The sequence below is a fragment of the Podarcis pityusensis genome, assembly GCF_964106645.2.
Source record: "Podarcis pityusensis genome assembly, chromosome: 5".
In the NCBI taxonomy this organism is placed as follows: Eukaryota; Metazoa; Chordata; class Lepidosauria; order Squamata; family Lacertidae; genus Podarcis; species Podarcis pityusensis.
Genome location: NC_138032.1, coordinates 45,548,007 through 45,575,884, shown reverse-complemented (window position 1 = coordinate 45,575,884; position 27,878 = coordinate 45,548,007). Strand labels below are relative to the sequence as shown.

Below are 27,878 nucleotides of genomic sequence, written 5' to 3'. Positions count from 1 at the left end.
TTTTACCCAAAAAAAAGGGGGGGGAAGTAAAGAAAGTGGGTTTCTGAATTTTTAATGGAGGGGGTGAAAACACTGCCTATATAGAGGTAGCAGCGGGAGTTGCTTCAGTTGTCGCTCTGTATTTCATATATATTGCAAGCCACGAGGAGCAAACTCCGGAAAGTTGTTGCGTCGTTGCTTTTCCCCTTTCCTCGCGTCTTGCACAAGCAGAATTTAAGGGCGTCCGCGATTTCTTCACCCCTCCGCGAGTTTCTGCTCTGATCGCCAAAGGCTGAGAGCGCTGATTTTATTTTTTTTTAAGTTTTCTCTTGCTTTCCACCTTAAGGGCGTCCCGGGACTCGACCAAAAGTTGTGCGCGTGGGAGGGGGGCGGTGGTTGTCAGAACGAAAAACAGCGGCCGCCAGGAAATGAGTAAGTTAGAAAGTGATCGTCGTAGTAACGCCAGCTTCGTAGCCAGAGAGGAACGAGCGTGGAGGATGCCGAGAGAAATGGGAAGGAGCTCCGACTGAGCCCTTTGTCCGCCTAAACTTATCCAGCATGAAAGCCGCGTGAAAAAGTCCGGCGTAGGAAAGGACGCGGGCAAAGAGATCCGTGTTAACCGTTTAGGGTCATACAAGAAGTTTGCAGGACGCTGTAAGTATGAAGTTTTAGCACATTCTGCCACCAAAAGGTGGCCATGCAATATATTGCTTTGGTGTGCGCGCGCGCGTGTTGTGTGTCTTTGTGTCTGAAAACGCGGTTCCAGGTTTGAGCCCGAGTTGCTTGTCGAGGAGGCACCTCCATCTTCGCCGACCGGGGGATGCGAGTCTTGCCCCCTCGCCTTGCCCGCTTCCGCCCTCCCCTTCAGCTGCGCGCAGCCCCCGGAGGTCGCCTCCTCTTGAGGAAGGGCGAGCAAGGCGGAGCTGCTTCTCCGAGGGTCTGCGAGAGGTATGCGCGATGTGGCCTTAACAAGAGGAAGTTGGGCTTGTAGCGAGCAGGGCAACATGTTTCTTAGTTACTTGAGAAATGAGAGCGGAAGAGGCGCATCAAGCAGGGCAGGGGAGAAAAAGCACCATTTAAAGACATAGTCTCTGTCCCAAACCCTGCACTTCCCCCACGAAAATAACTTCGTTTTTGTAGCTTGCTGCTGTATGTTGGCGCATCCTTTTTTTGTGTACACACGCCTGGGTTGTACTAAATGCGTTTCCTTAAAAGTAAGCCCTACTGACTTCTGCTTCACTTAATATTAGAGATGTGCTCATGGGCGTAGCCAGGATTTTTGTTTGAGGTTCTGTCTCCTCTAACGAAAGGTCTCCCCCCCCCCCCCCGTTTGCTATGGATTTTTATTGGGGGGGGGCAGATACACCCATGGGTGTGCTTAGGATCAAGGCGTTGAACATGTCATTGACTTGTTAGTTTCTTGGCTTCCCAGTCATGCAGCCTTTGATTTGCTTATTCAGAAAGTAAGGGCTGCCATCACATAGTAAATGATATAACATTCTTCAGATAACACGGGACAAAGAATAAAGGATGTGTGAGTTAAATAACACTGACTTTGTTCTGTCCATCAGACCTGCAGTCGGGACTGTTCATATCCAATCTAGCTTCTTATCAGGTAGGTACTATAAGGACCTAATGTTTGGAACTAATTTATTTACAGTAATTATAAACTGCCCAATAGAAGTGGCTTCTGGCTGACTTATGACAATAAACCATTACAATGCAATTACAATCAATAAAACAATAATAAGTAGCATAAACATGTCAGTGGCATCAAGAAAAAAAAGTATAAGAAGATGCACTGTGTTACTAAGAGAGCACAGTAGATCTACAATTTGGAGGATTAAGAGTGTGCAGATGTAACAGAGCCTATGAGAATTGAATGGTTTTCACCTGGTGCTGAAAACGGTTTTAAAAAGTAGCAGGTAAGCCTCCCTCGGGAGGGCATTTAATAACTCGAAAGACTTGGGCAACAATCCTGCATACACTTATTTGGAAATGAGCAGCACTGAGCTCAGTAGCACTTGTTTCTGAGTAAATATGCATAGGGATGGGCTACCAGACTCATTTAATTCTACTGCTTTGGATAATACATTGCTACTTCTGAGTAGAAGGGGATTGGAGTATTAAGTCTCAATAGCTACTAGTCACAGGTGGCCTCTGCGATCAGAGGCAGCATACCATGGGATGCAAGGGAGCAACAATGCGAGAGTGCTCTTGCGTTTAGGCCATCCTTGTGGGCTTCCCAAAATTATCTGCTTGGCCACTGGTGGGGGGGAGGGATGCTGATGGTTTAAATATAATTTTCAGCGTAGTTCTTCCACTGGCCAGCAGCACAACTAGTGCTTGCAAAAACATTATGATTATTGGTGGAAGCACCTGATAGAAACATTAGCAGCAGAAATTAGAGGAAACTAGCCCCTAAGGTAAGCAAAGAAGGGGCTCAATGAAATATTACACTAAATTTTGCATATTTGGCTTGACCCACTCACTGCTGAACTGAAAAATATACCTGAAGAAACTCTGAGAAAAGATGGGGTGTGTTCCTGTATTATATACAGTACGTGCAACAAAATGCTTGCCTGTAACTGTGTGTGTGACCATAAAGTCACAAAATTTATGCCCAGCTGCATAGTTTCCATTTATGTTTTTAATAGCGGAGTGCTCCTGAAAGGTAGACATTCCAGTTCTAGGTTGGGAGCTGGCACAATTTGGGTGTGGCATGGGCAGGGATGCAGCTGTGTATAAGGATGCCTGGCCCACATGCTGCCAGAAGCAGTAGGTGCCAGCTCAGCTGTATAAGCAAAAGCCCTGGCCCACATTTTTTTTAGCAGAGAAGCAGGATGTGAGGTAAATGGGAAAGAATGGAGCAATGTGCAACAAACAAAACAGATACATGAGGAAAAGAACCGCATTTTTGGAATCTTGCACAACATTAACTTAGTGGAAGTGGTGTAAACTTTGAATAATATGCATGTTAACCATGTCTACTTTTGTCAACTGTGTGACACCTTTCTGAGGCACATGTTGCAGTCCAATTGGCAGTAGTCTAGTGCAGTTTGAACCAACTTCTTCAGCACAATGGACAGTTTTGGAGAAAATATTTTGAGTTGTGGATTGCTGCTGTTTTGCAAGTTTATGTAAACATTTGCATACATGGTAGAGATGGCTCATCTAAGCCCCTTGTGCAATATACATTAAAAGCAATACAGTGGTACCTCTGGTTACGTACTTAATTCATTCCAGAAGTCCGTTCTTAACCTGAAACTGTTCTTAACCTGAAGCACCACTTTAGCTAATGCGGGCTCCCGCTGCTGCTGCGCCGCCAGAGCACGATTTCTGTTCTCATCCTGAAGCAAAGTTCTTAACCCGAGGTAATATTTCCAGGTTAGTGGAGTCTGTAACCTGAAGCGTATGTAACCTGAAGCGTATGTAACACGAGGTACCACTGTTACAAACGCTTCGGGTTACAAACTCCGCTAACCCGGAAGTAGTTACCTCGGGTTGTGAACTTTGCCCCAGGATGAGAACAGAAATCGTGTGGCGGTGGCGCAGTGGCAGCGGGAGGTCCCATTAGCGAAAGCGCACCTCAGGTTAAGAACGGTTTTGGGTTAAGAATGGACCTCTGGAACGAATTAAGTTCATAACCTGAGGTACCACTGTATTACAGTATACCACTTTAAACAGTCATGGCTGCCCCATGCCCCCTGGAATTCTGGGAAGTGTAGTGTGTTATGGGTGCTGAGAGTTGTTAGGAAACACCAATTCTCCTCAAAGAGCTACAATGTTCAGTGTTCCCTAGGAAACAGGATTGACTGTTAAAGAGAATTGTAGCTCTGTAAGGTGAATAGGGGCCTCCTAACAACTCTCAGCAAAATCTTTTCTTCATTGAGAATTACTATCTTCCTGAGGATAAAGATCAGCAACCTAAAGTTCAGATTCTGCAGAAACAATGGTACAGTGGTGCCTCGCAAGACAAAATTAATCCATTCCGCGAGTCTCTTCGTCTTGCGGTTTTTTCGTCTTGCGAAGAACGGCGCTTAGCGGCTTTAAGAAAAAGGAAACAAACTCGCAAGAACGCGCAAGACGTTTCGTCTTGCGAAGCAAGCCCATAGGGAAATTCGTCTTGCGGAATGACTCAAAAAACGGAAAACTCTTTCGTCTTGCGTGTTTTTCGTCTTGTGAGGCATTCGTCTTGCGAGGTACCACTGTATTTGGACCAGTCTCCCCAAACCATTTAATAGACACAGTCGGCAGAATCTGCACCTTGTCAGGACAAACAACCAAAACTCTTCCATCTTCAGTAGTAGGACAGGTAACCGCTCATGCAAAAGGCAGAAAATGGTTGCAGGCAAACCTGGTTTGAACATGATTATATAGCTTTGTTCATTCCTGCATGTGTTGGTTGTGGCTGGCAGGAACTATACTTCAAAACAGCTGGAGGGCACCTGGATGGCAAAAATACCCTTAGGCCTACCAGATGCTCTAATCATGTGAAGTGTTTGGCTATCAAGATGTCTACCCTCATGAAAGGGGTAAGATTACATTACTTCCTGCTAGGGCTTTCACCTGATCAAAGACATCTTCATTGATTGAATTTGTTGATTAAATGTATTAAATCTGCACAAGTTAGCACGTGACTAAAACGATAGTATTGAGGAAAAGGAGTGCTTTCTTTGTTTTTAAATGAGGTATGCATGTATCACAGGAGGCAGCATTTTAGAAGTGGGTATCTGATACTGTGTGGGAGTGAAAGGGGAAAGCCCCCATCCTGTCCTCTGCAATTTTTACCAAGCCTTGTACTACAACAAAGCAACATGGGGAGATTTTTTAAATGTTTCGCCCAATTAATTGGGGACACTCCTTCATCAAATAATGCAACCTATTAATCAGCGAAAGGTTGCCGCTCAGCTTCCTGGATGTTCTCTGTTCAATGAAGAGGAGCTCAAATGTACCAAGCAAGAAGTTTTATTAAATACCATAGATTCCGGCGTATAAGACGACTTTTTAACCCCGGAAAAGACGTTGAAAAGTCGGGGGTTGTCTTATACGCCGGGTACTACCTCCGAGGCAGCAGTGGGCGCCAGGCAGCTTCCTCCCAGCACGGAGACCGCTGCCCGCTGCTGCTTCGGAAGCTGCCGCAGCAGCAGGCGCCAGGCTCCACGCCGGGTGGCTTCCTCCTGCCCAGCGTATAAGACAAAACCCCAAATTGGCACTGCCAGTTTGAGGGGTCGTGTTATACACCCAGTCGCCTAATACGCCGGAATCTACGGTAAGTGTGTACAACAGGGCTTCTTTCCTTTGGCTACTTCCTCTGGCTTCTAGCTCTGCCTCTTGCTTGGGGCTGACCTCTAAATTTGATATGGGAAGTACTCTTAAAGGAGGGGTACGGAGTCTCTGGCTCACGGGCTAAACTTGGCCCATGAGGCTGTTTTGGGAGAGCCACATTCATCCTCCTCACACTTTACGTTATGTCAGATACGGGGCAGATAACAGCACGGTTTCAAAGGAATACAGTAATTGGGAGCTTAAGGTGTGCTCAGCAGGGCCTGGCACTTGGGAACCCCACAAGGGATTTTGACAAGTAGATGGGATGAACCACCTGAGAGCCAGTGTGGTGTAGTGGTTAAGAGCGGTAGTCTTGTAATCTGGCGAAACGGGTTCACGTCTCCGCTCCTCCACATGCAGCTGCTGGGTGACCTTGGGCCAGTCACACTTCTCTGAAGTCTCTTAGCCCTACTCACCTCACAGAGTGTTTGTTGTGGGGGAGGAAGGGAAAGGAGAATGTTAGCCGCTTTGAGATTCCTTAGGGTAGTGATAAAGCGGGATATCAAATCCAAACTCCTCCTCTTCTTCTTCTTCAGTCATGTGAGATGTGATTGGCAGCTTGATGCCCATACCCACCTGTCAGATTTGACCCCTAAGACCAATCCTGATAAGCATCTGGCCCATGGAGCCAGAAGGGTTATCCACTCCTGCCTTTAAAGTGTGGCATTGAATTCAACTAAGTTGTGCTAGCAGAAACCAACATAAAGTGCCCTGCTAGTGCAGTGGGACTTTCCTCCCTTTCTCCATCCACTCCCCAAATCAGGAAGGTTGGGAGTACCTCCAGAAGAGCACTTGGGGCAGAGAGGGACCAGGGAGATATGGCATGATCCCCTTAGTGCTATGTTGAATTCCACCCATAGTCATATCCTTACAGATGGGTTCTCCCCCTGCTCCTGGTCTTTGATTCAGACTCTTAACCAGGGTAGATTTGATTTAAATCAAATTGATATAAATCACAATTTAAATCACTAGTCAGTAAGACTTTACAGTATTTAAATCATTTTTTAACAGTAAGACTCATTCTTGCTGGTATAATCTTAATATTTACAACCAGATGAAGGTTTCATTTTTGGAATAATAATAATAATAATAATTTATACCCTGCCCATCTGGCTGGGTTTCCCCAGCCACTCTGGGCGGCTTCCAACAGAATATTAAAATACAATAGTCTATTAAACATTAAAAGCTTCTCTAAACAGGGCTGCCTTCAGAAGTCTTCTAAAAGTCAGAATAGTTTTACAGTTGTATCAAAAATTATTGATTTGGTTATACTATTAGAAATACATAGACAGATAATTATGAAATTATTGTGAGGTTTAATAAGTTAACTTTATATTTGGACAACTTTTCTGCTGTACTTTTTTGGAAGGAAAAAAATAATCATTTCCTTAATAACAATTTAAACAATTTATTTAACTAAAACAATAACATTATAGCATATGTTTCCATGTTTGTTAACTGATGTGGTTAAACAGTTGTTGTTTTAAAAAAAATTAGACTGAGTTTTAGCACATATGAAAAACTTAAAACAAATCCTTATTTTCTGAGGAATAGCCTTTGGACTGTAATGTAACTTAAATAGAAAACTATATTTAGAAAGATTTTTCCTCCTAAAGGATTTTATTTTAAAAATCCAATTTAAATTTTTAAAAATTTGATTTTTTTTAAAATTAAAGTCATTGATTTTTATCCACCCTTCTCTTAACTGGAAAACTGTCCAACTCTGCTTTTTGACATCTGGAACACATGGAGAGAGTCTGTGTCACTTTGAGAGTCGTGATGCATCATTTCCATGGTGCTGCAAATTAGCCTTCTAATGGGAGAAGAAGATCTTTGTTGCCTCCTGGTTACAAACCAAGCAACCATTTTTGCTCACCACAGACGTGTCTCAGATGAGTAATGTGTTGGCCAATTGCCTTGTATTTGGTGGATCTGCCATGGAGACACATGGCATGGCCCTTATAATATTTTCTGCTGCTTCTAGAAGGAAGAGGGTGAGTGATATTTACCTAAATTTAAATTATAGACAGATTTAAAGTTTCTGGTAATATCGGGGCACCGAAGGTGCACCTCTGCACAGTGCCTCTTCAGTTGTTGCGCTGCAGCTCCCATAATTTCTTACTGCTTTTAACTTCTTTTAAACTTTTTATTAGGGAATTGTTTGGTTTTATGTTTTTCTATTGTTGTGGACTGCTGTGATATATTTTCATGATGCAGCGGTATATAAATCTTTATAGAAAGAAAGCAAGAAAGTTATATGGGCATTCTTTACGTTGCGATGAAAGTGGGTGAAATGCTTTGGTGAGTCACCACACCTGTCTATTCTTGTATTCTTTATTCTCTGTTTCTGTTTAAATGTATGTGATGCAGAAACTCAGCTCTCCTTCTGGAAACTGCATGTGGTGTTAACAGTACAGTGGTACCTTGGGTTACATACGCTTCAGGTTACAGACTCCGCTAACCCAGAAATAGTGCTTCAGGTTAAGAACTTTGCTTCAGGATGAGAACAGAAATCGTGTTCTGGCGGCGTGGCAGCAGTAGGAGGCCCCATTAGCTAAAGTGGTGCTTCAGGTTAAGAACAGTTTCAGGTTAAGAACGGACCTCCGGAACGAATTACGTAAGTACTTAACCAGAGGTACCACTGTACATGTTTTATTTTAGCATCTTTACTACTGGCAAATTCATTGTTCATAAGGGGCTTTCACTTTCTTCATCTCTTACAAACATGAAAGGAAAAGCAAATGTCCATCAGATGTGAACTATTGATTTCACGTGAACTATTTCCCAAACTCTTCCCCATCATTGCAGTCACTTGTGGGCGTCTGTCTTTCATTTATGGCAAGACCCTTGACAATTTAAATTGGAGAGGTCCGTTTCTGGAGTATGCTTTTGGTCCCTTCAAGGGTTTTGATATAAAAAGGGAAATCTGGTGACATTCTGATGCATTTCTAAACATTCCGTCTCATTGCTGGTGTAACTTTTCTCATCTTCAAAATCTATAGCAAGAGCTTTAATGTATTCTTCTACCTGGATATAAATCAAACAGACTAGAGAAGGAGTACCTTTTAAAAGGCTTAAAGCAGTGTCTTCTGACACTGTCCAGTGACCAAGTAAAATAAAACTAGAAGCAACACAATTGAGTAAATCCGCTGTAAATGGTTGAAAACATGAGGTTATTAAGGTATGGTCATGCAGCCTGCTAGTCTTTTCACACTTTAAACAATATTACACTTTATAGCTTTAGAGTTTCTTATGGGCACTGTTTATTCCTGCTGAAAATTCCAGGGTAAGCTGGGCTGTTGAGTATCTTTGCACCCTGAGATTTTCCTTAACATTCCTAATCAACCATTGAATTCCTGGTGTTAAATCTTTTTCATCGTCTGAGAAATTGAAAGGGATCATTTTAGGGTTACCATGTTTCAAAAAGTGAAAATCTGGACACACAAGGGTTTTTTGGGGGTAGGAGGTGGCTACTGTCTTCGACCACAGTATGTCCAGACGTATGGCAACCCTGTCTGTAGCAGTTCTATTGTTGGCTCTGGAGCTGCTATTGAACAGAGATGCCTGAGTGTTCAGCCCTTTTTATCTGTGATTTGAGATAGATGTTGTAAGCTGCTGTGAATGCCCATGTTCTGACCACGCAGCCTGTAAATGACTGCATATCCCTAGTGGTACAAACAAGACTTCTCTTAAGTTGCCTGAAGGATGAGGGAACATTTGAGCTCTTGTTTACTTTTATACCTAGATCTAATTCTTGTCCCTTTCTTAGTAATTGGCGAGTGTCCAAGTGGGGAAGCTTTTGGTCCAGGAGTGCATTTTGTCACCATGAATACTCACCGCTTTCTGCCAAGTTTTCTCCACTTCCTCCTTTTGTTTCGACAACTTCCTGTTCCAAGGCATGATCCGAGGGCACATGATGCAGCTACTTTGCTGAAGCAAATCAGGTCTGGATCTGGCTGGTCAATTCCTAGAATGACCAGGTGGAATGCCTTAGAAACCCACCTGTCCAGCCTTGAGTTCCATGATGAAAGAAAGGTGGGAGACAGATAGATAGATACATAGATGATGATTGATAGATAGATAGATAGATAGATAGATAGATAGATAGATGATATATAGATAGATAGATAGAGAGAGCGATAGATAGATAAAGGTAATGGGACCCCTGACCATTAGTTCCAGTCGTAGCCGACTCTGGGGTTGCAGCGCTCATCTCGCTTTATTGGCCGAGCCAGCGTACAGCTTCCGGGTCATGTGGCCAGCATGACTAAGCCGCTTCTGGCGAACCAGAGCAGCGCACGGAAACGCCGTTTACCTTCCCGCCGGAGCAGTACCTATTTATCTACTTGCACTTTGACATGCTTTCGAACTGCTAGGTTGGCAGGAGCAGGGACCAAGCAACGGGAGCTCACGTCGTCGCGGGGATTCAAACCGCCGACCTTCTGATTGGCAAGTCCTAGGCTCAGTGGTTTAACCCACAGCGCCACCCGTGTCCCTAGATAGATAGATATAAATGCTGGTAGGAGAAAGGAGAATGGCAAGTGGTTGTATAAAGGAAACCATAGTTACTGCTGGAAGCAAGACATCCAGGCATACAGGGGTACCCATTTAGCCCTACCTTTGTTTCAGTCCATAAAACGAATGGGGTAGGACTGCCTCTCTGCCTTCAAAAAATGACAAAAGTGGCAAGAATGGCTCATGTGACAAATAGGTAACTGGGCAAATATTTCAGAAGAGCAACTGGATTGGTTCCAGAAGCAGCTGATTTGAATAAAAGTATTTGCCTTATTGACCAGGAGAAAAATCACTTAAAGCCTGGCAATAATTTTACGATAATAACCCAGTACATTGTTTGTGTGCAGAAGCTACCCAGCCCAGTGTTCCTGTTGGATAGATAGGGATTTTTAGTCCTATTGAAATACTACCAAAAAAATTGCTGTATGAGAATCTTGTGGGATCTGCTGGTCCTGGGTCTTACATATTGTTCCCTTGCTGATAGGAACACATCTGGCCAATGGAAGGAAGAAATGTCAAAAACTATGTGTAGTGCTTGTATTGACTAGGATTGTTTTTGCATATGGCCCCTTTTCATAGGCATTGTTATTTTAGGGAGTCCCTAAAAGCAATTGTCATGAGGCAATGTGATCAAATGAACTGCTGCTGATGCTGCTTTTTAAGCTTCTCGTTGAAACCAGAGCAACTTTCATAATATTGCAGCACAGTCCTCAAGCCATAAATGAAAAAAGCAGAATGTCATTTTTGATGCATGTAGTTGTGCCTTGTAAAACCTCACGACCGAGAAGTGCTGAATTAGATCTGGCTGGGTGCTAAGATCTTCTTCAGTACAGCATATTTTTAAAGACAATTTAGAACAGGATGCTAGGTTTCAGATAAAACTGGTCGAGAATAACTTTGGTTGTGCAATTTTGTTCAGCTATTTTTCAGGAGAAAAAGTGGATCATCCTCGCTTCAGGAATACTACACTGCTTCTGTTTGCTTTGTACAGGAAATGTCCTTAGGTTGTTAAACAATATGTCACTCCTATTGTTTTCTGAAAGAACAAATACATGACCCGGTCTCCATTTGGCTTGCCAGGCATTTGTGCTCTGGTAAAGGAGGAGCCACTTCGAACATCACACAGGAAAAACGTCAGGATTTCCATGAAAATTATTTAAATTAATTGAAAAGTTATCAGCATGTATGCTGGAAAGAGTGGCCAGTGCTGGCCATGTGACTGACTGCTCTGGCAAAAGCAGGATGTTCCTATATTTGTGATCAGTGGCAGCATTTTGAGATACATGGCAAAACTAAAGTTTTCTTTTGAATCTCCACAAAGCTATCTGGAGATGTCCGATCTGCTGTGTACCTATTCCTAATTGGTAGCTTAAAAAGCCACATTGATGGGGAAAGGCAATCACCTCATTATTGCCATTTTTGGCATAGGTAGCACAGGACCCATCAGAAAGAGTGTTCATAGTGGGAGGCAGAAATGGGCATTTCGCATTTTTCTTCTGCTTCATCCCCAGGTCTAGTCTGACACCCAAAAGGCTAGCAGAGGAAGTACTGATGCACTGGGCCCATAGCCAACAGGACCCCCGGACTCCTTTTGAAGCCAAATGTGCATCTACCCTTCTAAGAAATTTCTGTGAGATGAGCCAGTCTGGCTGTTCCTACCTTTTAGTGTTTTTAACCAATAAATAAAGGCAGAACTGTGATTGATTAGTTGTTTAGACAGCAAGTGATAGGAACCCCTGGTGTTGCTATCCGCTCCTCTTGAGTGCAGTTTTCCTGCTTCTGTCTTCTTTTCTACTCTTTGGAATCTCCATATTTTGCTTTTCCTTTCTCCTAAGCAACCAGGATGGACCTTCCTGCGGTGGGCTCTTCTGAGATCAGATACTTCGTAGAAGTTAATTTTTGAAAATCCCACTGGCACCGTTGCTGACATCAGAAATGAAATTGGCAAAGATGTTCCTGGCCATAGAGATAAAGTGATACGAAAAGCTTCCTTTTCTTTATTTCTGCATAGTGGCCTGATGTTAAAGACATAGAAACACTATGTATGCTGTGGCAGTGGCAATCCTAGATAGCCTACAATCTTGGTGGAACACCAAAAACGCTGTGAAAATGCTTTTTTAAAAAACGTTTTGGAAAATATATTAAATTTGCCATAGCTCACCATCGCCACCTAGTGTCACATTTGTATATTGCACTTTACAAGACACCTAAAACGTTTTATTTGCCACTCTATAGCTGAGTCCTTAGAAAACATGGCCAGAGAAACTAAGAATCAGGATATGTAAGAAACACAAAGGAGAGCACAAGGAAATGTTGAGGCAATATTTGCTACTTTTAAAAAGATGTGGGTGGAATTCAATATCGTTCTAAGGAGATTGTTCTCTCAGCACAAGCGTTTATGCTTGCGTGATGAAATGACATCCCCATTTCACCCCCGCCCTGTCATCAGTTAATACAGGGATAAAATCTTATCACAAATCCCTCTTCAAGGCAGAATCAGCTAAATAGTTAACCTTTGGTAGTACGCACAGGCATTTTGCTTTGATTTTAAAGTAAAACCTTGTATTAGACCATACGGCATTAGCTGAATAATTTTAAACTCAGCATTTGAACACCACCAAGAGTGAATGCCATTGTTGCAGGCATGCTTCGAGACCACAAAAATATAAATTGCTTTTCCTTTGCTGTAGCCTCTGCACCCTTTACTCTCTTATGTGTAACAAGCTTCCTTGCTGATCATCTTTCTAAGATGGAGTGTCCTAATCTTTTAAAACTTTCATCATATCACATAAGCTGTCTCATGATAGTGGGTATCGCTAGAATTCATAGATGATCCATTATTATAGCAAGAGCTTTGAAGAGACAGCAGGTGTAATTGAAACAATTGCCTATATATAAAGTTTTACTCTCCTTGTTTAGCCATTCCTTTAACGAGGTTTTAAAATGTGTGTGAGCTACAGTTTGTCAAGACAGATCGTCCTGATTCATTTGTAACGCTAAACCATAATTTAACGCTTCATGCATGAGCCTTCTCCTTCTCCTCACCTCCAAAGTGTCCACAGATCAGAAGTGTTTGCAGTTTCTCGTAAGTAAAATAAAAATTAAATAAACGTTCACCCTGTTTAGCATCCCAACCAGAGCCACATTCCTACAAGAATCTGCTGCATTGAAATGTCACAGAAGGAAATAGCATTTTTGGTGCTAAACAGAAGAGTGTTCAGAACCTCTTTCGAGGAGCTTATCCCTATGTTTGAGTTTCCTGCAAATCTTGCTCCTCCCAAAGTGAGTTTCCTCTATTGAGTTCATCACTAACTTTGTGGGTGAGGTCGGGTGGCGATGTTTCTATTTTACTTAATGTACGTGTGGGGTTTTGTGTCAGCGTCGCTTGTGCATGTTCTCTTTGCTATTCGCTTGTGTTCCTTCGGTGCTGAGAGAGGTTGGGTGTTGGCCTGGGGTGTGGTTGTTCATTTGCGGTTGGTTGTGGTGGGGTGGGTGGTTGTTAAACGTCCAGTTAGCCACACACACCCCTCCATGTCTTTCCACCTTTTCTTCCTAATGTAACACTAATGTCTCAACAAATGAAACTGATCTGTAGAAAATGTAATTTGAAAAAAGAGACATTCCACATACTTTTGTAAACCAAGAAATCTTTAATAAAAATACATTTTAATATTTTTTTTACTAACTTTGTGGGGGTAACGAAAATCTGGGAGAAGGGAAGTTGGGGAACCTTGGCTTCTACCTTTATGGGCTCAAACAAGTCCAGAAGGCATTTTCCTCTTTCATAATTGGCAACACAATGAAAGCGAAGCAGTTTAATCACTCAGTAACAGAAGCCAGGTAAACACCCCCTGAAGGGGTTATGTCAGAGCTGCTCTGCTCTTTTTTCTTTCTTCCCTCTACACTACCCATTGAGGTAGACATGCAAAGTGGTGTTGGTGACGCCCTTGTTCCATCTGATGTTGCTAACCAACTGGTGTGCACAGGTAGGGTGGGAAAGCATGTATAAATATTAATAAAAGCTTTGTGTGTTTGTCAGGGCCGGGATTATGGTTGTTATGCATCTAATCTCACATACGCAAGAAGCGCGGCCACACCTTTCAGCCCCGAGGTGAATGCTGCTGGAGCACTAAGATCAACCAACATAGCTTGCTTCTCACCAAAATGTCAGGTCTCTTAAGGAAAAACCTTCAAGGCATGCAGGTCTTGCTATGATCTTGGCTTGTGGCATCTCTTCCCACCGGTTCCCAGAAAACTTGTTAGATTGCACACCCTTGCTTTGAAAGGAACATGTTGGTGGTGTTGCCTGTTTTCCATGTAGCATTTATACATAGAAATAGATGTCATGCACACATACTTCATATAAAATCTGCTTGTTGGTTCCCCCCCCCCCCTTCTGTCTCTGTATTATGCCCTGCTGAACCAATTTTAAATCACCCTTTTGTTATGAACTGTGGCCTCCAGTTGACTGTAGAAGAAGCCATGCCCATTTGATCAAGTAGGGGACTAGGGCATGCCCCTAATGAGCACCACCTCTTATCTTGTTGCTGTCAAGCGTCTTCCCTGCTCACTTCCATGTCAGAGGCGCCTGTAGTTAGTGTTTCAAGACCAAAGCCCCGTCGCTGGCAACCCGCCATGCTATATTTGAATCTCAAAATATACAAGCTGTTCTCTAAAAATACAGAGCCAAAAAAGGAACTCTGTGGCACTTCCTGAAGATCTCTTGCAAACGGATGAAGGCACCTTGTAGCTTATTTTTAAACAACCTCGGTGGGATTTGGGTTTGGAAAATAACTATTTCCTCCTCTTTTTTTTAGTTAAATAGGATATTATATATATATATATAATTTTATATGGATGCCTTCTAATTGAAGTATTACCTAAGAGTTTAAGATAACAAACACTTTTTTTTTAGACCACTCATGGTCCTCCCCCATTGTCTCTTCTAAACAAAGTAGCCCTAATACTCTTGGCTATTCCTTGTAGGAAATATGTTCTGTGCAGGGCTGCTTCTGCTATGCAGCAGGGTATAGCGAGGAAATATATGAAGGAAGGTGTTTGGTGCATCAAGACTTTTGAAAGGGGAGGTAGCTAACCTGATGTCCTCTAGATGTTTTGGACTATAATGTCCATCATCCGTGGACGTTAGCTATGCTGACTGGAGGCTGATTAGAGATGAAGTTCAAAACAACTGGAGGGCACCAGGTTGGCTACCCTCATTCTAAAGTATTTGTCTTAGCAGAGGGGGAATTTTTTCCTGGCTTCAGGCAACTAAATATATTGGGGCAGACCTGGTTCTATATGCTCAATAACCCTTTGCTTCTCTCACCGTATACCCCTTGCAACACACCTATGCTGGCTTCTAAGCCCCTCTTGGAATCGCACAAACTGTTTGTCCTCATTTTCATTATCCTCTGCCAGCTTCCCCCACCTGATCTTTCTGCCCTTGTCTCTCAATAAGCCCTTTCCCATTGATTGTCACTCCTTCCAACTCTTCCACCCATAGTGTAGTGGCAAATCCAGAAGTTTAGGGTCCCTTCATGGCAGTCACAGCCATGCTCCTTCTAAGATTATACCATTATCTTGTAATTATACTGTAATAATAATTAGGAATGCATTAGGAGGATCTGTGCAGATCTCCATATGTTTCCTTTCAGATAGCTGTACTGTGCATGTACTTGGGCAAATGATTCAGTGTGCTCCCAGTATCTTCTTTTGGAGTGACTTTAAGTTGGACTTTCATGCAATTCCATTGTACGTAATAGAACTTGCACACCACTCTCTTGAAACTGAAGGAAGCGCCTTGTGTTTCCAGTGTTTCTAAATGCTTGGCTTTGGGGCATATAAAAATCCTGGGCCTCTACCCAACTTGGAGCCACTCAAAAGTTGCCTGCATTTTCAAGCCACCTTTTTGGCAACCTCCCTCTCAGAACATCTGCATAGTGCCCTTCCTGACATATGGTTGTCAAGCCTCTGCTTAAAGACCTCCAAAGAAGGAGACTCCACCACACTCCTTGGCAGCAAATTCCACTGTCGAACAGCTCTTACTGTCAGGAAGTTCTTCCTAATGTTTAGGTGGAATCTTCTTTCTTGTAGTTTGGATCCATTGCTCCGTGTCCGCTTCTCTGGAGCAGCAGAAAACAACCTTTCTCCCTCCTCTATGTGACATCCTTTTATATATTTGAACATGGCTATCATATCACCCCTTAACCTCCTCTTCTCCAGGCTAAACATGCCCAGCTCCCTTAGCCGTTCCTCATAAGGCATCGTTTCCAGGCCTTTGACCATTTTGGTTGCCCTCCTCTGGACACGTTCCAGTTTGTCAATGTCCTTCTTGAACTGTGGTGCCCAGAACTGGACACAGTACTCCAGGTGAGGTCTGACCAGAGCAGAATACAGTGGCACTATTACTTCCCTTGATCTAGATGCTATACTCCTATTGATGCAGCCCAGAATTGCGTTGGCTTTTTTAGCTGCCACGTCACACTGTTGGCTCATGTCCAGTTTGTGGTCAACCAAGACTCCTAGATCCTTTTCACATGTACTGCTCTCAAGCCAGGTGTCACCCATCTTGTATTTGTGCCTCTCATTTTTTTTGCCCAAGTGCAATACTTTACATTTCTCCCTGTTAAAATTCATCTTGTTTGTTTTGGCCCAGTTCTCTAATCTGTCAAGGTCGTTTTGAAGTGTGATCCTGTCCTCTGGGGTGTTAGCCACCCCTCCCAATTTGGTGTCATCTGCAAATTTGATCAGGATGCCCTTGAGTCCATCATCCAAGTCGTTGATAAAGATGTTGAATAAGACCGGGCCCAAGACAGAACCCTGTGGCACCCCACTAGTCACTCTTCTCCAGGATGAAGCGGAACCATTGATGAGCACCCTTTGGGTTCGGTCAGTCAGCCAGTTACAAATCCACTGAGTGGTAGCATAGTCAAGACCACATTTTACCAGCTTCTTTACAAGAATATCATGAGGCACCTTGTCAAATGCCTTGCTGAAATCGAGGTAGGCTACATCCACTGCGTTCCCTTCATCTACCAGGCTTGTAATTCTGTCAAAAAACGAGATCAGGTTAGTCTGACATGACTTATTTTTCAGAAATCCATGCTGACTATTGGTGATCACAGCATTCCTTTCTAGATGCTCACAGACTGTTTGCTTAATGATCTGCTCCAGAATCTTCCCTGGTATTGATGTCAGACTGACTGGGCGGTAATTATTTGGGTCCTCTCTTTTCCCCTTTTTGAAAATAGGGACAACATTTGCCCTCCTCCAGTCTGCCGGGACTTCGCCCGTTCTCCAGGAATTCTCAAAGATGACTGCCAGTGGTTCTGAGATCACATCTGCCAGTTCTTTTAATACTCTTGGATGCCGTTCATCTGGCCCTGGAGACTTGAATACATCTAAACTAGCCAAGTATTCTTGTACTATCTCCTTAGTTATTCTGGGCTGTGTTTCCTTTGCTGAATCATTTGCTCCAAATTCTTCAGGTCGGGCATTGTTTTCTTTATCGGAGAAGACTGAGGCAAAGAAGGCATTGAGGAGTTCAGCACTTTCTGTGTCCCCTGTTTGCATTTCACCATCTTCTCCTCTGAGTGACCCCACTGTTTCTTTGTTCTTCCTTTTGCTACGGACATACCCATAAAAGCCTTTTTTGTTGCTTTTAACCTCTCTAGCAAGCCTGAGTTCATTCTGTGCTTTAGCTTTTCTGACTTTGTGTCTACACGTGCTGGCTATTTGTTTGAATTCCTCTTTGGTGGTTTCCCCCCTTTTCCATTTTTTGTACCCATCCTTTTTAAATCTTAACTCAGTTAAAAGTTCTTTAGATAGCCACCCTGGCTTCTTTAGGCACCTTCCATGTTTCTGTCTCATTGGTATTGCCTGACGTTGTGCTTTTAGTATCTCCCTCTTAACAAACTCCCAGCCATCATGAACTCCCTTTCTTTTTAGTATTACTGTCCATGGGATCTCACCCAGCACTTCCCTAAGTTTTATGAAGTCAGCTTTCTTAAAGTCAAGAAATTGAGTCCTAGTATGCTTGGCTGCTCCTTTCCGCTGTATAGTAAACCTCCCTCTCAGAACATCTGCATAGTGCCCTTCCTTCAGATCTCTTTCCTCAAAGCCCACCTCTTCCATGAAAGTTTAGCATGGCCGCTTAATTCATTCCCATTACTACCATAATGAAGTCTAAAACACCTGCAATTGCATCGGATCAATTTCTCGTTACCCTTCCTGCACTCCCATCACTCTTCCTCATTATTATCAAAAGCTGCAAGATCCTCGAGGCAGAGGCCTGAATACTTCTTTTTCAGTAGGCATCATGTCATACGCTGGTGACTACACCTTTGTAGTTTCTTATTCACCAAACAGAATTCAGTCTTGTAGCTAGTAAATCTGGTTTTTCTCTATCAGGGACTGCAGAAACAGGTTTATCTACCCCCTCCAGGGCTATCATCAACCATGGGTGGTGGGTTGAATCCACACTGTGCTGGGTGTTGTCCACCAGCAGCACTTAATAAAAAAATCTGGCAGATTTTTGTGTGGTTTTTGTAGTTGTGTTCTTGCTTTTAGAGCATCTGTGTTTGATGAGGTTTAGCTTTCCCTTTGGAGAGTGGTGTGCTAGAGAAAATGACAATTTTTTAATAATGTGCAAATGACGACCATGTGAACGTCTGCTACTGCAGATCCAACCTGATAAAAATTAATTAATTGTACTGCACTTGTAACAAGGATGTGAGGATGTCACCTAGGAAAGGGTGAGACAGGAAGAAATAATACCATTTCACTTTGCTCTTCTCAAACCAGTTGCAGGATTTGTGCTGATATCTGTGTGCTCTGGTGATGGATCTAAGGGTGTTCTTTTTAATGCTATCATTGAAAGCAAAGAAATAACAAGATAGATGGTTCACTGTCCTTACCTACACAGCAAGACTGGGGGAACCCTAAAATGTTTGCTAAGATGAGGTTGAGCCAAGGGACTCGTACGCCTGCCCTTACTTTGCACATCCAGTTTTGCTAATTGTGACTTTTGACAAAGAAGTCAAGATCCTATGTGTTCAAATGGCTGTAATCTATTGTCCTTCTGTCCATCCGATAGCATTTGTATTGTCGCTACAGTGGGGATTGAGCTAGTACTGTTCTTCTCAGCCTGTAGACAAGACAGATTGGAAGGGCAGCATTTATCTCATGTATTCTCTTGTGCTGTGTAAGAGTAGATGGATGGTTCTGCTTTTGAAAAGGTCACTCTACCCTATTTTTAATCTGGAGTGCATATACCATTACACTGCATCACCTATATGGACTCCAGCATCTCGGGGAGAAACAGAATAAACTATTGATCCATCTTCCAGTAATAGTTTTTAACCACCCCACTACCACCAATCAAAAGCATACTCAACCGTGGTAGGGTCAACTCCCATGTTAGATAGATGGACAAACAGTTTAATTGTGTAAAAGCCCCCATTAATGAAGTGTTGTTGATGATATTGCCAATGAGATTGATATGTTTTCAACTGACAAAAGAGAATGTGGTGCTTCAGCAGTTGCCTATAGTTGGGAAGGTTTTTACTCCTCTGTCATATGTATGTGGTTCACTTGTAAATAAAGAAAGGCCTTGCTTTACGGCCATACCCAATCTGGTTGCTATGGTAACTAACTGCCAGGATTGAGGGCAAGGTGGCAGCCGGTAAGGTAGTGAAAGATCCAGTCTTAGAATTACAAAGGGGTGGCTATGCCTTAGCCCCGCAGTGCAACCAAGCCAGTTGATGCTACCTAGTGATGAAAATGTGTCACTGGACAGAGGGGCTCCTTACCTGGCTTCTCACACCCATCCTCTTAAAAATCTCTGGACAGCATCCATGTTCTCTTTCCTCATGATTGTGGTGTGCTCTGTTGTGGGAATACTGATCTTCTTTATTGCTAAAGTAGCAAAAAATTTATTGTATATTGATTGATTTATAGGGTGAGATAGGCACCAGGTTGGGGAAGACTGGTTTAGGCCTTTCTCAACCTTGGGTCCCCAGCTGTTATTAGACTACAACTCCCCGTCATCCATAGCTAGCAGGACCAGTGGTCATGGATGATGGGAGTAGTAGTCCAACAACATCTGGGGACCCAAGGCTGAGCAACACTGCTTTAGAGGGATATGCGAAGAAGGGTTCCTGCAGTGATGTCAACAGTGCAACTACAATCTTTCCTGATCCACGGTCCTTTCTCATTGCATTTTTCCTAAAGTTTTTATCTGTGTTTGCATCTACATCTACATTCTTCATTATTTTTTTGCGTCTGTCTCCCTTAAGTGCAAAACCCTTGTCTCACTCTCGTTTTTTTTGGGATGTGCACAGGCTGCTAAACATATAAGGACACCTAGATGGGAAATCAATTTGCAAAACAAAAGAGACTTCATCTAAAAGATAAATGCTGGGATCCTAACCCCATCTTCCTGTAGGCTACATTGAATTCAGTAGGACTTACTGAGTAGACATGGCATGGATTGTTCTTATTAGTTAAGCTGGTGTGCTCGGATACTGCAGAGCGGCAAATCTTTGAATCACATTCATTTACAGGCTAGAAGGGAATAATTATAGGCTACTGGCAGCTGTGGGAACAGGATGGGTGCACATCAACACACTGGAAATATTAAATGGATCCCTTTTGGAGTCAGAATTACCACCTGCTTCCTCTCACTGTTCACATTATGCGGGATGTATATTTGGGGTGGGCTGCATGTGGCAGGCACCACTTACCTATGACTCCTTCCATCACATGACTAATTTCTATACCTGCCATGGAGCTGGGTCTTTAGATCCCCTCTCCCCACATACTTTGGGCTCCGTGCTATTGCCATACAGTGATGACATGATTTGTGCTACACCATGAACAGAACTCCTCCTCAAATAGAATCCTGCAACGGCAGTAGCTAGGTCTTTTATGGGATCCCAGGAATCACTATGGCGCCATGATGGTGGCTGCAGGGACAGCTTCTGATAGTGTCTGACTTCAAGGAACAGAGCATCCTATGGACCACAGCACTCTAGAGCAGGCACCCCCAAACTCAGCCCTCCAGATGTTTTGGGACTACAACTCCCATGATCCCTAGCTAACAGGACCAGTGGTCGGGGTGATGGGAATTGTAGTCCCAAAACATCTGGAGGACCGAGTTTGGGGGTGCCTCCTCTAGAGGCATGATCAACAGGCCATGTGCATAAGGGAACACAGATTATTCAGGCAAAACAAGTGTTCATAATAAAGTAATTAGATGTGTTACACACCCAACCTTCACTAATAAGAAATCAATTTCATTTCTCTCCTTGCCACATACTCCTGAAATACAGCCTTGGTGTATACTGACCCTTAACAATATCTTCTTAGGAAAATATAACTGCTTTCTATGGGAAGTATTCAAGTAATGTTTTGTGCCTTGAGATTTTATTACAATCAAGCAGTAAATAAATATTGTGACATAACTAAGGATTAGTGCTACATCAATTGAGATTTCCCCCCCTCCTTCCCCCACCATCCCCAAATCTGCTCAAGAGGGTTGGAGGAAACCCCAGCGCAGAGTTAGGGGGCGGGCAGGGAAGAAGTCTTTGCACAGACAGAATCTTAGCGCTATCACCACATTGAATACAACCCTGTATCTGAAAGTTCGCAGATATTTCTTGTGTTCCTGTTTGTTTGTTTTTATCCACTAAGCCAAGAATTCATCTGATTTCCTTGTGTGTATGCAGATCTAAACACAACTGACTGTTTCCTCTACCTCTTCCTCACAGGAAAGTTTTTGCCATGCCAGCAGGAATCTTCCGGGTGTGCCTGGTGGTTATCACGGCTATCGTCAACCATCCTCTCCTCTTCCCAAAGGAAAATGTCACTGTTCTGGAAAACACACAGGAAGTCATCCAGAAGATGAAAGAGCGGGAGGAGAACCTGAGGCTGGAGCAGCTTAAACTGGAGCAGGAGATTGCCATGCAGGAGACCTTAACAAAGCCTTCAGTGAAGGCTGCAGAGACAGAGGAGCAATACAATCACAATCCCCTCTCTTGGAATTTCTGGACTGCTTTGTCCATGGTGGTTTTCCTTCTGATTGAGTTCTGGCGGCAGGACTACAAGGAAGGGACTTGGCAGAATTATGCCAATGAGGAGGATGAAATTAGTGTCCTTGGGAAAGCGCTCAAGGGAGTCGTCCTGCCAGACAATGCCACATTGGCCAACTTCTATGAAAAATGCCTCCAGATTGTGACCGGTGATATCGCCAGAAACCGAGAGCTTGTGGAAGGCTTTGCAGATGACTTGCTGGAAGCCCTGAGAAGTGTGTGTAACCGAGATGCAGACATGGAAGTGGAAGAATCCATAGGAGTCGGGAGCATGTATGAGAACTGGAGAGCTCACAAGCCCTTAGCTTGTGACTTCATTGTCCCTTTTACCCCTCCGGAGCCATATTGTTTCCAGTTAGAAAGCTGGTGTTTGGAAGAAACTGTCTCCCCAGACAAACAGGGTTATGGGATGATAAAGATCTTGCGGGCGGATGAGAACTCAACAGGATGTATCTGTGACAAGACTAAGCTTGGGGAAGACCTGCTGTGTCTTCTTCACAGCAAAATGAACCAAGCTAGGCAGAACCAACATATGGAGGACCTCCTTTGTTACAAGGACACTCGATACCTTGATTCTGACCAGGTTATGACGTGGTTCCAGCTTGCGCTTACTAAGGCGTGGAACAAAATTTCACACAAGTACGAGTTCAACCTCACTTTCAATCTCCTGGATGCGCCTGGGGCTCTAAAAATCAAGTTTCGATCTGGAAAGACCATTACTTTCAACCTCACCCCGGTGGTACAATATGCTGATTCTGATGTATATTTCATCTCCCATTTCCCATGCAGTAGCCTGGCAGAGGGCCCCTCTTCCAGCATTCACTGGCTTCTCACGTTTGCAGTATATGAGAAGAGATACATCCAGTTTATTTCCAAAACTCTGCCTGCCAACTCCTGCCACCTCAGCTGCCTCCAGATTCTGTCCTTCCTTCACGGAAAGCAGTGCAGTCTAACGGGAGCAAGCAGCCTTACAAACTACCACTTGAAAACAGTGATGCTACATTTACTACAGACGCTTCCTTGTGCAGACTGGGCTTCTACACAGCTGCGAGCCAGGCTGCAAGACATGCTCAGATTTTTAGAGAAAAGCTTGCAGGAAAAGAGGCTTTACCACTTTTTTGTTGGGAACAGGCACCTGCCAGAGGAACTGGGTATCCCCATAGAGTTCCAAAAGGCAGAACCTCTAAACCTTTTTCGCCGCTTTGTATTGCAACGAGACGCTTACAGAAAGACTATGGACACGTTTCATGAGATGCTAAAGAACACAGCAGCTTTAATAAATGAATATGCCATGCATGTTCCCAATGGACGAGTGACCTCACTACATAAAGAACCCCTGTAGCCAAATCTCTGAGAATTACAATATGAACAGATCTCCCCCATTGGGAGCAAACTGCTTTATATGCTCACATAACTCCAAAGATTGGTAGAATGGAGATACTTCTCTCATTTTCTTCCCAATGTCGTTGGCTGATATTTATGCAGCTTCTAACGTTTAAACTGTTGTGTATAAAGTTTGTTGTAAATAGTTTAAGCAAAAGAGGTATCTAATTTATTCCTATATCGACATTACAGACCTTGGGATTTGGTAGAGTCTGTGTGGTTTGTTTATGTGAAGATGGAGATGGTGACAGCTCTGCAAAAGGAGTCCTTGTAGGAGAGAAAACATAGTTTGAAAATGGGTGATAGATGTACAGCCCTGTACTTCACAAATGATCAGTCACCCACTGTGAAGGGAATTCTTTTATTTTGTCCTAAACTATTAAGCAAATGCAGAAATAAGTCGCAGAAATACCAGTTCAGTAGAGCTTCCTGCAACTATCTAGATAGTCTCTACATACTTTCACATCCTGAGCCCCTGGAGAGGATCTAGAATTTCTGTCCACCTCCAGTGAAATATATTCATATCTATGAACCAATGGGAATACCTACAAAAAGCCATCCAATGATGCAAGCATCATGCAGGGTATTTGAGCATGCCTTTTCTACATTTCCAGCTACTATTACTTTTAAGACTTGACACACCACTAAAATACCTTTTTCGTATTTCTCTCCAATAGCACCAGACCTAACTGGCAAGAATATTTTCCAGAACTGTTAGATTAACCACTGGCCTAAACAGATCATTACCTTGGTGCCAGGGATCTGAGTTTATGATGCGTTGCACACACTCTGGTTTATTTTTACATGTTAAGTGTCACAGGCAGACCACAGCAATAAACTGCTGTTCTCAACAAAATGAAAGAATGACCATATGTTTTAAAATTTCCTGAAATTCAGGTTCTTCTACAAAGATGACATCCTGGATTGGTATCCATATGTTTGGTGTAATGGGGAAAAGGACAAAAATTCAGGTATGGGTTTTTTAAAAAAAGGATCCTTTTGAAAGGCAAAGGTGCTACTAGTTATAGTGGCTGGGCTCTGGCTCCACATTTGGAAACAGCAATTCTTCTGAATACCAGGGATCCACTGGAGGCGAGAGTGCTCTTGGCCTTGGGTCCTCCTTGTGGGTTTTCCGCAGGCATCCGATTAGCCACTGAGAGAACAGGGTGCTGGATTAGATGAGCCACTGGGTCTTCCTTTGCTGCTTTCCACCTTGCATTTGTATCTGCTGCGATTCTGAACATGTGCCAGGTTTTGTTCTTTTCTGGAAAAGGGCTTTGGAAATGGCAGTTATCACTTAGGAAGTAAACTTTACTACTGCTGCTGCTACTATTCCCTAGTGCCCAGGCTGCATTGCTACGCTGCTACTTCTTAGACGGAACACGCTGTGTTCTAATAGCAATCGTTAAATGCCAACAGTACTGCAGTGGGGGGGCGGGGTTTGTTGTTTTTGTTTTAGGAATGGTCTCCTGAACGGAGAACTTGATTGCTGGATAAACAGAAGTACGACCACCATATAGGTTCATAAAAGAACCAAACGTGATGATAGGCAGAATTTTCATCTTATATAATAAAGCACTGCTCTCCTGGACATTACCTGCATGCCCGTGTAGCAGTGTAGGTCCACTCAAATGACACACAGAGAACATGGTTCCTGCCACCACAAATCTCTGTTTAATTAGTTATTAGGAGGGAGAATATAGGGATCAAATTATGCCCCTGCCCCACTCCCAGAAAACAACAACATACCATTTGTGCTTTGTTCATGGACCAGCAATGCCTTTGCAAGCGGGTCTCCAGGTGGAAGGAACCATAGGTGCATATAGTACCAGTATGTTTATGCAGTTCTTATGCACATTTATGATTCTAGCTGGAAAGAGAGCTTTCTGACATCTGTATTTTCATTAAACTCTGTCTTCTGCCAGTTCCTTTCATGGAGCTACAATTCTCAAGATTATCCTGGGAAGATTATTAAACCACTCGGGGAATTGTAGCTCTATGAGGGGAACAGGGGCCTTCTAACAACTCTCAATTACCTTGACAAACTACAGTTCCCATGATTCTTTGGAATGGCACTGTTTTAAATGTGTAGTGCAGATGGGGCTAATAATAATAATAATAATAATAATGGGCCAAAAAAGTGCATTTCAGCAGGTAGGCTAGTTACACATTCTACCGGAAAGAGCTTGCTCACACAGTGCTATTTTTCTAGAAAAAGAGGTAACAGAACTTACCATGAACACAAGTTCTGGCTGGGAAAAAAAGCCCTGCCCACACACTTCTTTTTAAATCAGCCCAATGGTTATTTCACTGACTCTGTGCAAATGCTTATTTGTTATCTGACCGACTTTAGGGACAGTGAAAGCTGAGCAACTCCAGTCCCTAGTAGAAGTGCTGAAATATCAAACCAAGTGTAATGTGCTCCTTTTGGCCCACACTATAAGGACATAAATCCATGACTGAAAAAAACAATTTATATAATGTAAAAAACTTAAGCAGAAGATGGAAGAAACGGTTAAAACCTCTCTACCTTTTTTTTAAAAAAAGAGTAAAGGTCTGGAAAATGGGTTTTGAAAAATGACAAGTCCAGGGAAGCCATAAAAAGGTGTCAGACACCTCACTGTAATACCTTCCTCCTTGTAGTGTTCTTTTTCTAGGCAGCTTCTGCACTTTTAAATTTTTAATGTTTCTTCCATTCTTGTCAACGTGCTATATAATTGACTCCTTGTAAAATAGTGGCTCCAGTTAATAGGCCTATTAAACAACCCATTGCGACTTCAGTTATTTTATTTTAAGTAATTACATGGTTGAAGTGGAAAAATCTCTCTTCTTTCTCAGTCAGCAGTATTTCCAGTTTTGCTGGTCTTGAAACAAAGCTCTCTGAGGAAACACAAAATCTGAATGTTTATAGTATGACACTTTTTGGGGTTATGCGTTTCCACAAGAGTTGCTATCCTTATCTAGGTCGTTATCAAGCACTCGTGAGGGGTTTAATTAAACTGATGCTTTAGTAAGACTTTAAAAACACAGACATTTACATTTAGTCTCCAAAATGCAAGGTATTAAAAATGTCTTACTCAGCAAGCAAACCAGACTGGTTAAAACAATTTGAAGTATACATACTATACTTACCTTCCTAAACCTTCTGCATGAGCAGAAAAACATTTTGGGGAAGGGTAATACTAACATTTCGACTGAGTGCATACTTGCTTGGTAAGCCTCATGGAAAGCAGTCAGACTTTTCTGACAAAGCAGTACATAGCAGTGCTACTCAGACCAGCTAATAGGCTTTGCTTCTTTCTGGATGTCCAGTCTTGTGAATGTTCTGGAACATGCCTAGGTTGCCGTTGAAGGAGGAACTCATGGCAGAAATGGGAGACTCTCTTTGCAGGAATCCAGTACGGCCTGCACTGGATTTTGACGCTGAATACACAGGACAGCTGCCACCTGCAAAGACTAGTTTAAAGTCATTTCAAATGGCAGCTGTCAACCTGACAGAAAGGTGCTTGGGGGTGCCTCAGGAAGAGTTAAGTGATATTTCCATTCCATCATTAAAAAAGAAAAAGAAAAAGCAAGCAGCCTCCATTGTATGCCTGTAATGTATGCATTCATCCTCAAGGTGACCTGAATAAGATTTATGCTTTATGTATTATTAATGGAAATCCACCAGTGGCAAAGGCGTTGTGTAACCAAAGAAAAAGGGGAAATTGCTCATTTTCTTACTTTGCATCCTTTCAGCTATAGCTCACTATCTTCCCAAGAATAAGAGAATGTGCGTTGTTCAGTAAGTAAATCTGCAATTGGGCATGTTTTATGCCGATTCTAATTTAAGCAGAGTCCACACAACATACAATCATTCAAAAAATCTTTTATTTTATCTTCTACCATTGCTATTCCTTGCCTCTTGTAAAGGACCCAGGATAATGGCTGGCACTAACTGGTAAATGACAGAGTAGTATATACCACTTGTTCCAATTATTTACTGTTTACTGTGGAACTGCCAAAAACTTCTAAGATGACAACAGCAGCTGCCCACATGTGGTATTTGTCCATGAAGACATGACTTCTGGGATAATATCCTTTTCTGATGCAGCACCCACTGCTGTTGCCTTAACAGCCTTGAGAATTGTGCATTGTTACACTTTTTTGGTTGGCTACTTACAGCTAGAACCAGCCATGGAACCAAGCTGCAATGTACAGCACAGAGGTTGAATCTCAGTCATTGTTTGTGGAACAACTACTGCACTGCCCCTAAATCTTCTCTAGAGGGTCAGGAGAATCCCCAGAGCAGATTGGGTCACAGGGGAGAGGAGGAGGAGAGAGGGTAAGCTCTGTTAACATGACTGGCAGTTGTTCTGTTCACCCAATAATTGGATTCAAGCCCAGGTTGGCTGGTTCTACATGCAAATGGAAAATTGCAAGTAACTGGGGCAGAGTGTGGACAATGTAGAACAGCTGAAAAATAGCCAAGAGCTGTACCTCTGCTAGATGGAAAGGCAGCAGTAATAATAATAATAATAATAATAATAATAATAATAATAATAATAAATTTATACCCCGCCCAACTGGCTGGGTTTCCCC

At 42.9% G+C, this 27,878-nt stretch overlaps 1 protein-coding gene and 1 long non-coding RNA gene across 2 annotated transcripts in view; both read left to right on the top strand.

Moving 5' to 3' along the window:
* LOC308477426 overlaps positions 1-27,878 on the top strand; it is a 314,602-nt gene that overhangs the window by 208,966 nt on the left and 77,758 nt on the right. The window lies entirely within an intron of this gene.
* Positions 361-23,505, top strand: ITPRIP (inositol 1,4,5-trisphosphate receptor interacting protein). The gene is made up of 2 exons (XM_081005934.1): positions 361-633; positions 21,594-23,505. Exon 2 carries the CDS (start codon positions 21,607-21,609, stop codon positions 23,254-23,256), a length of 1,650 nt encoding a protein of 549 aa, XP_080862060.1. The 5' UTR covers positions 361-633; positions 21,594-21,606; the 3' UTR covers positions 23,257-23,505.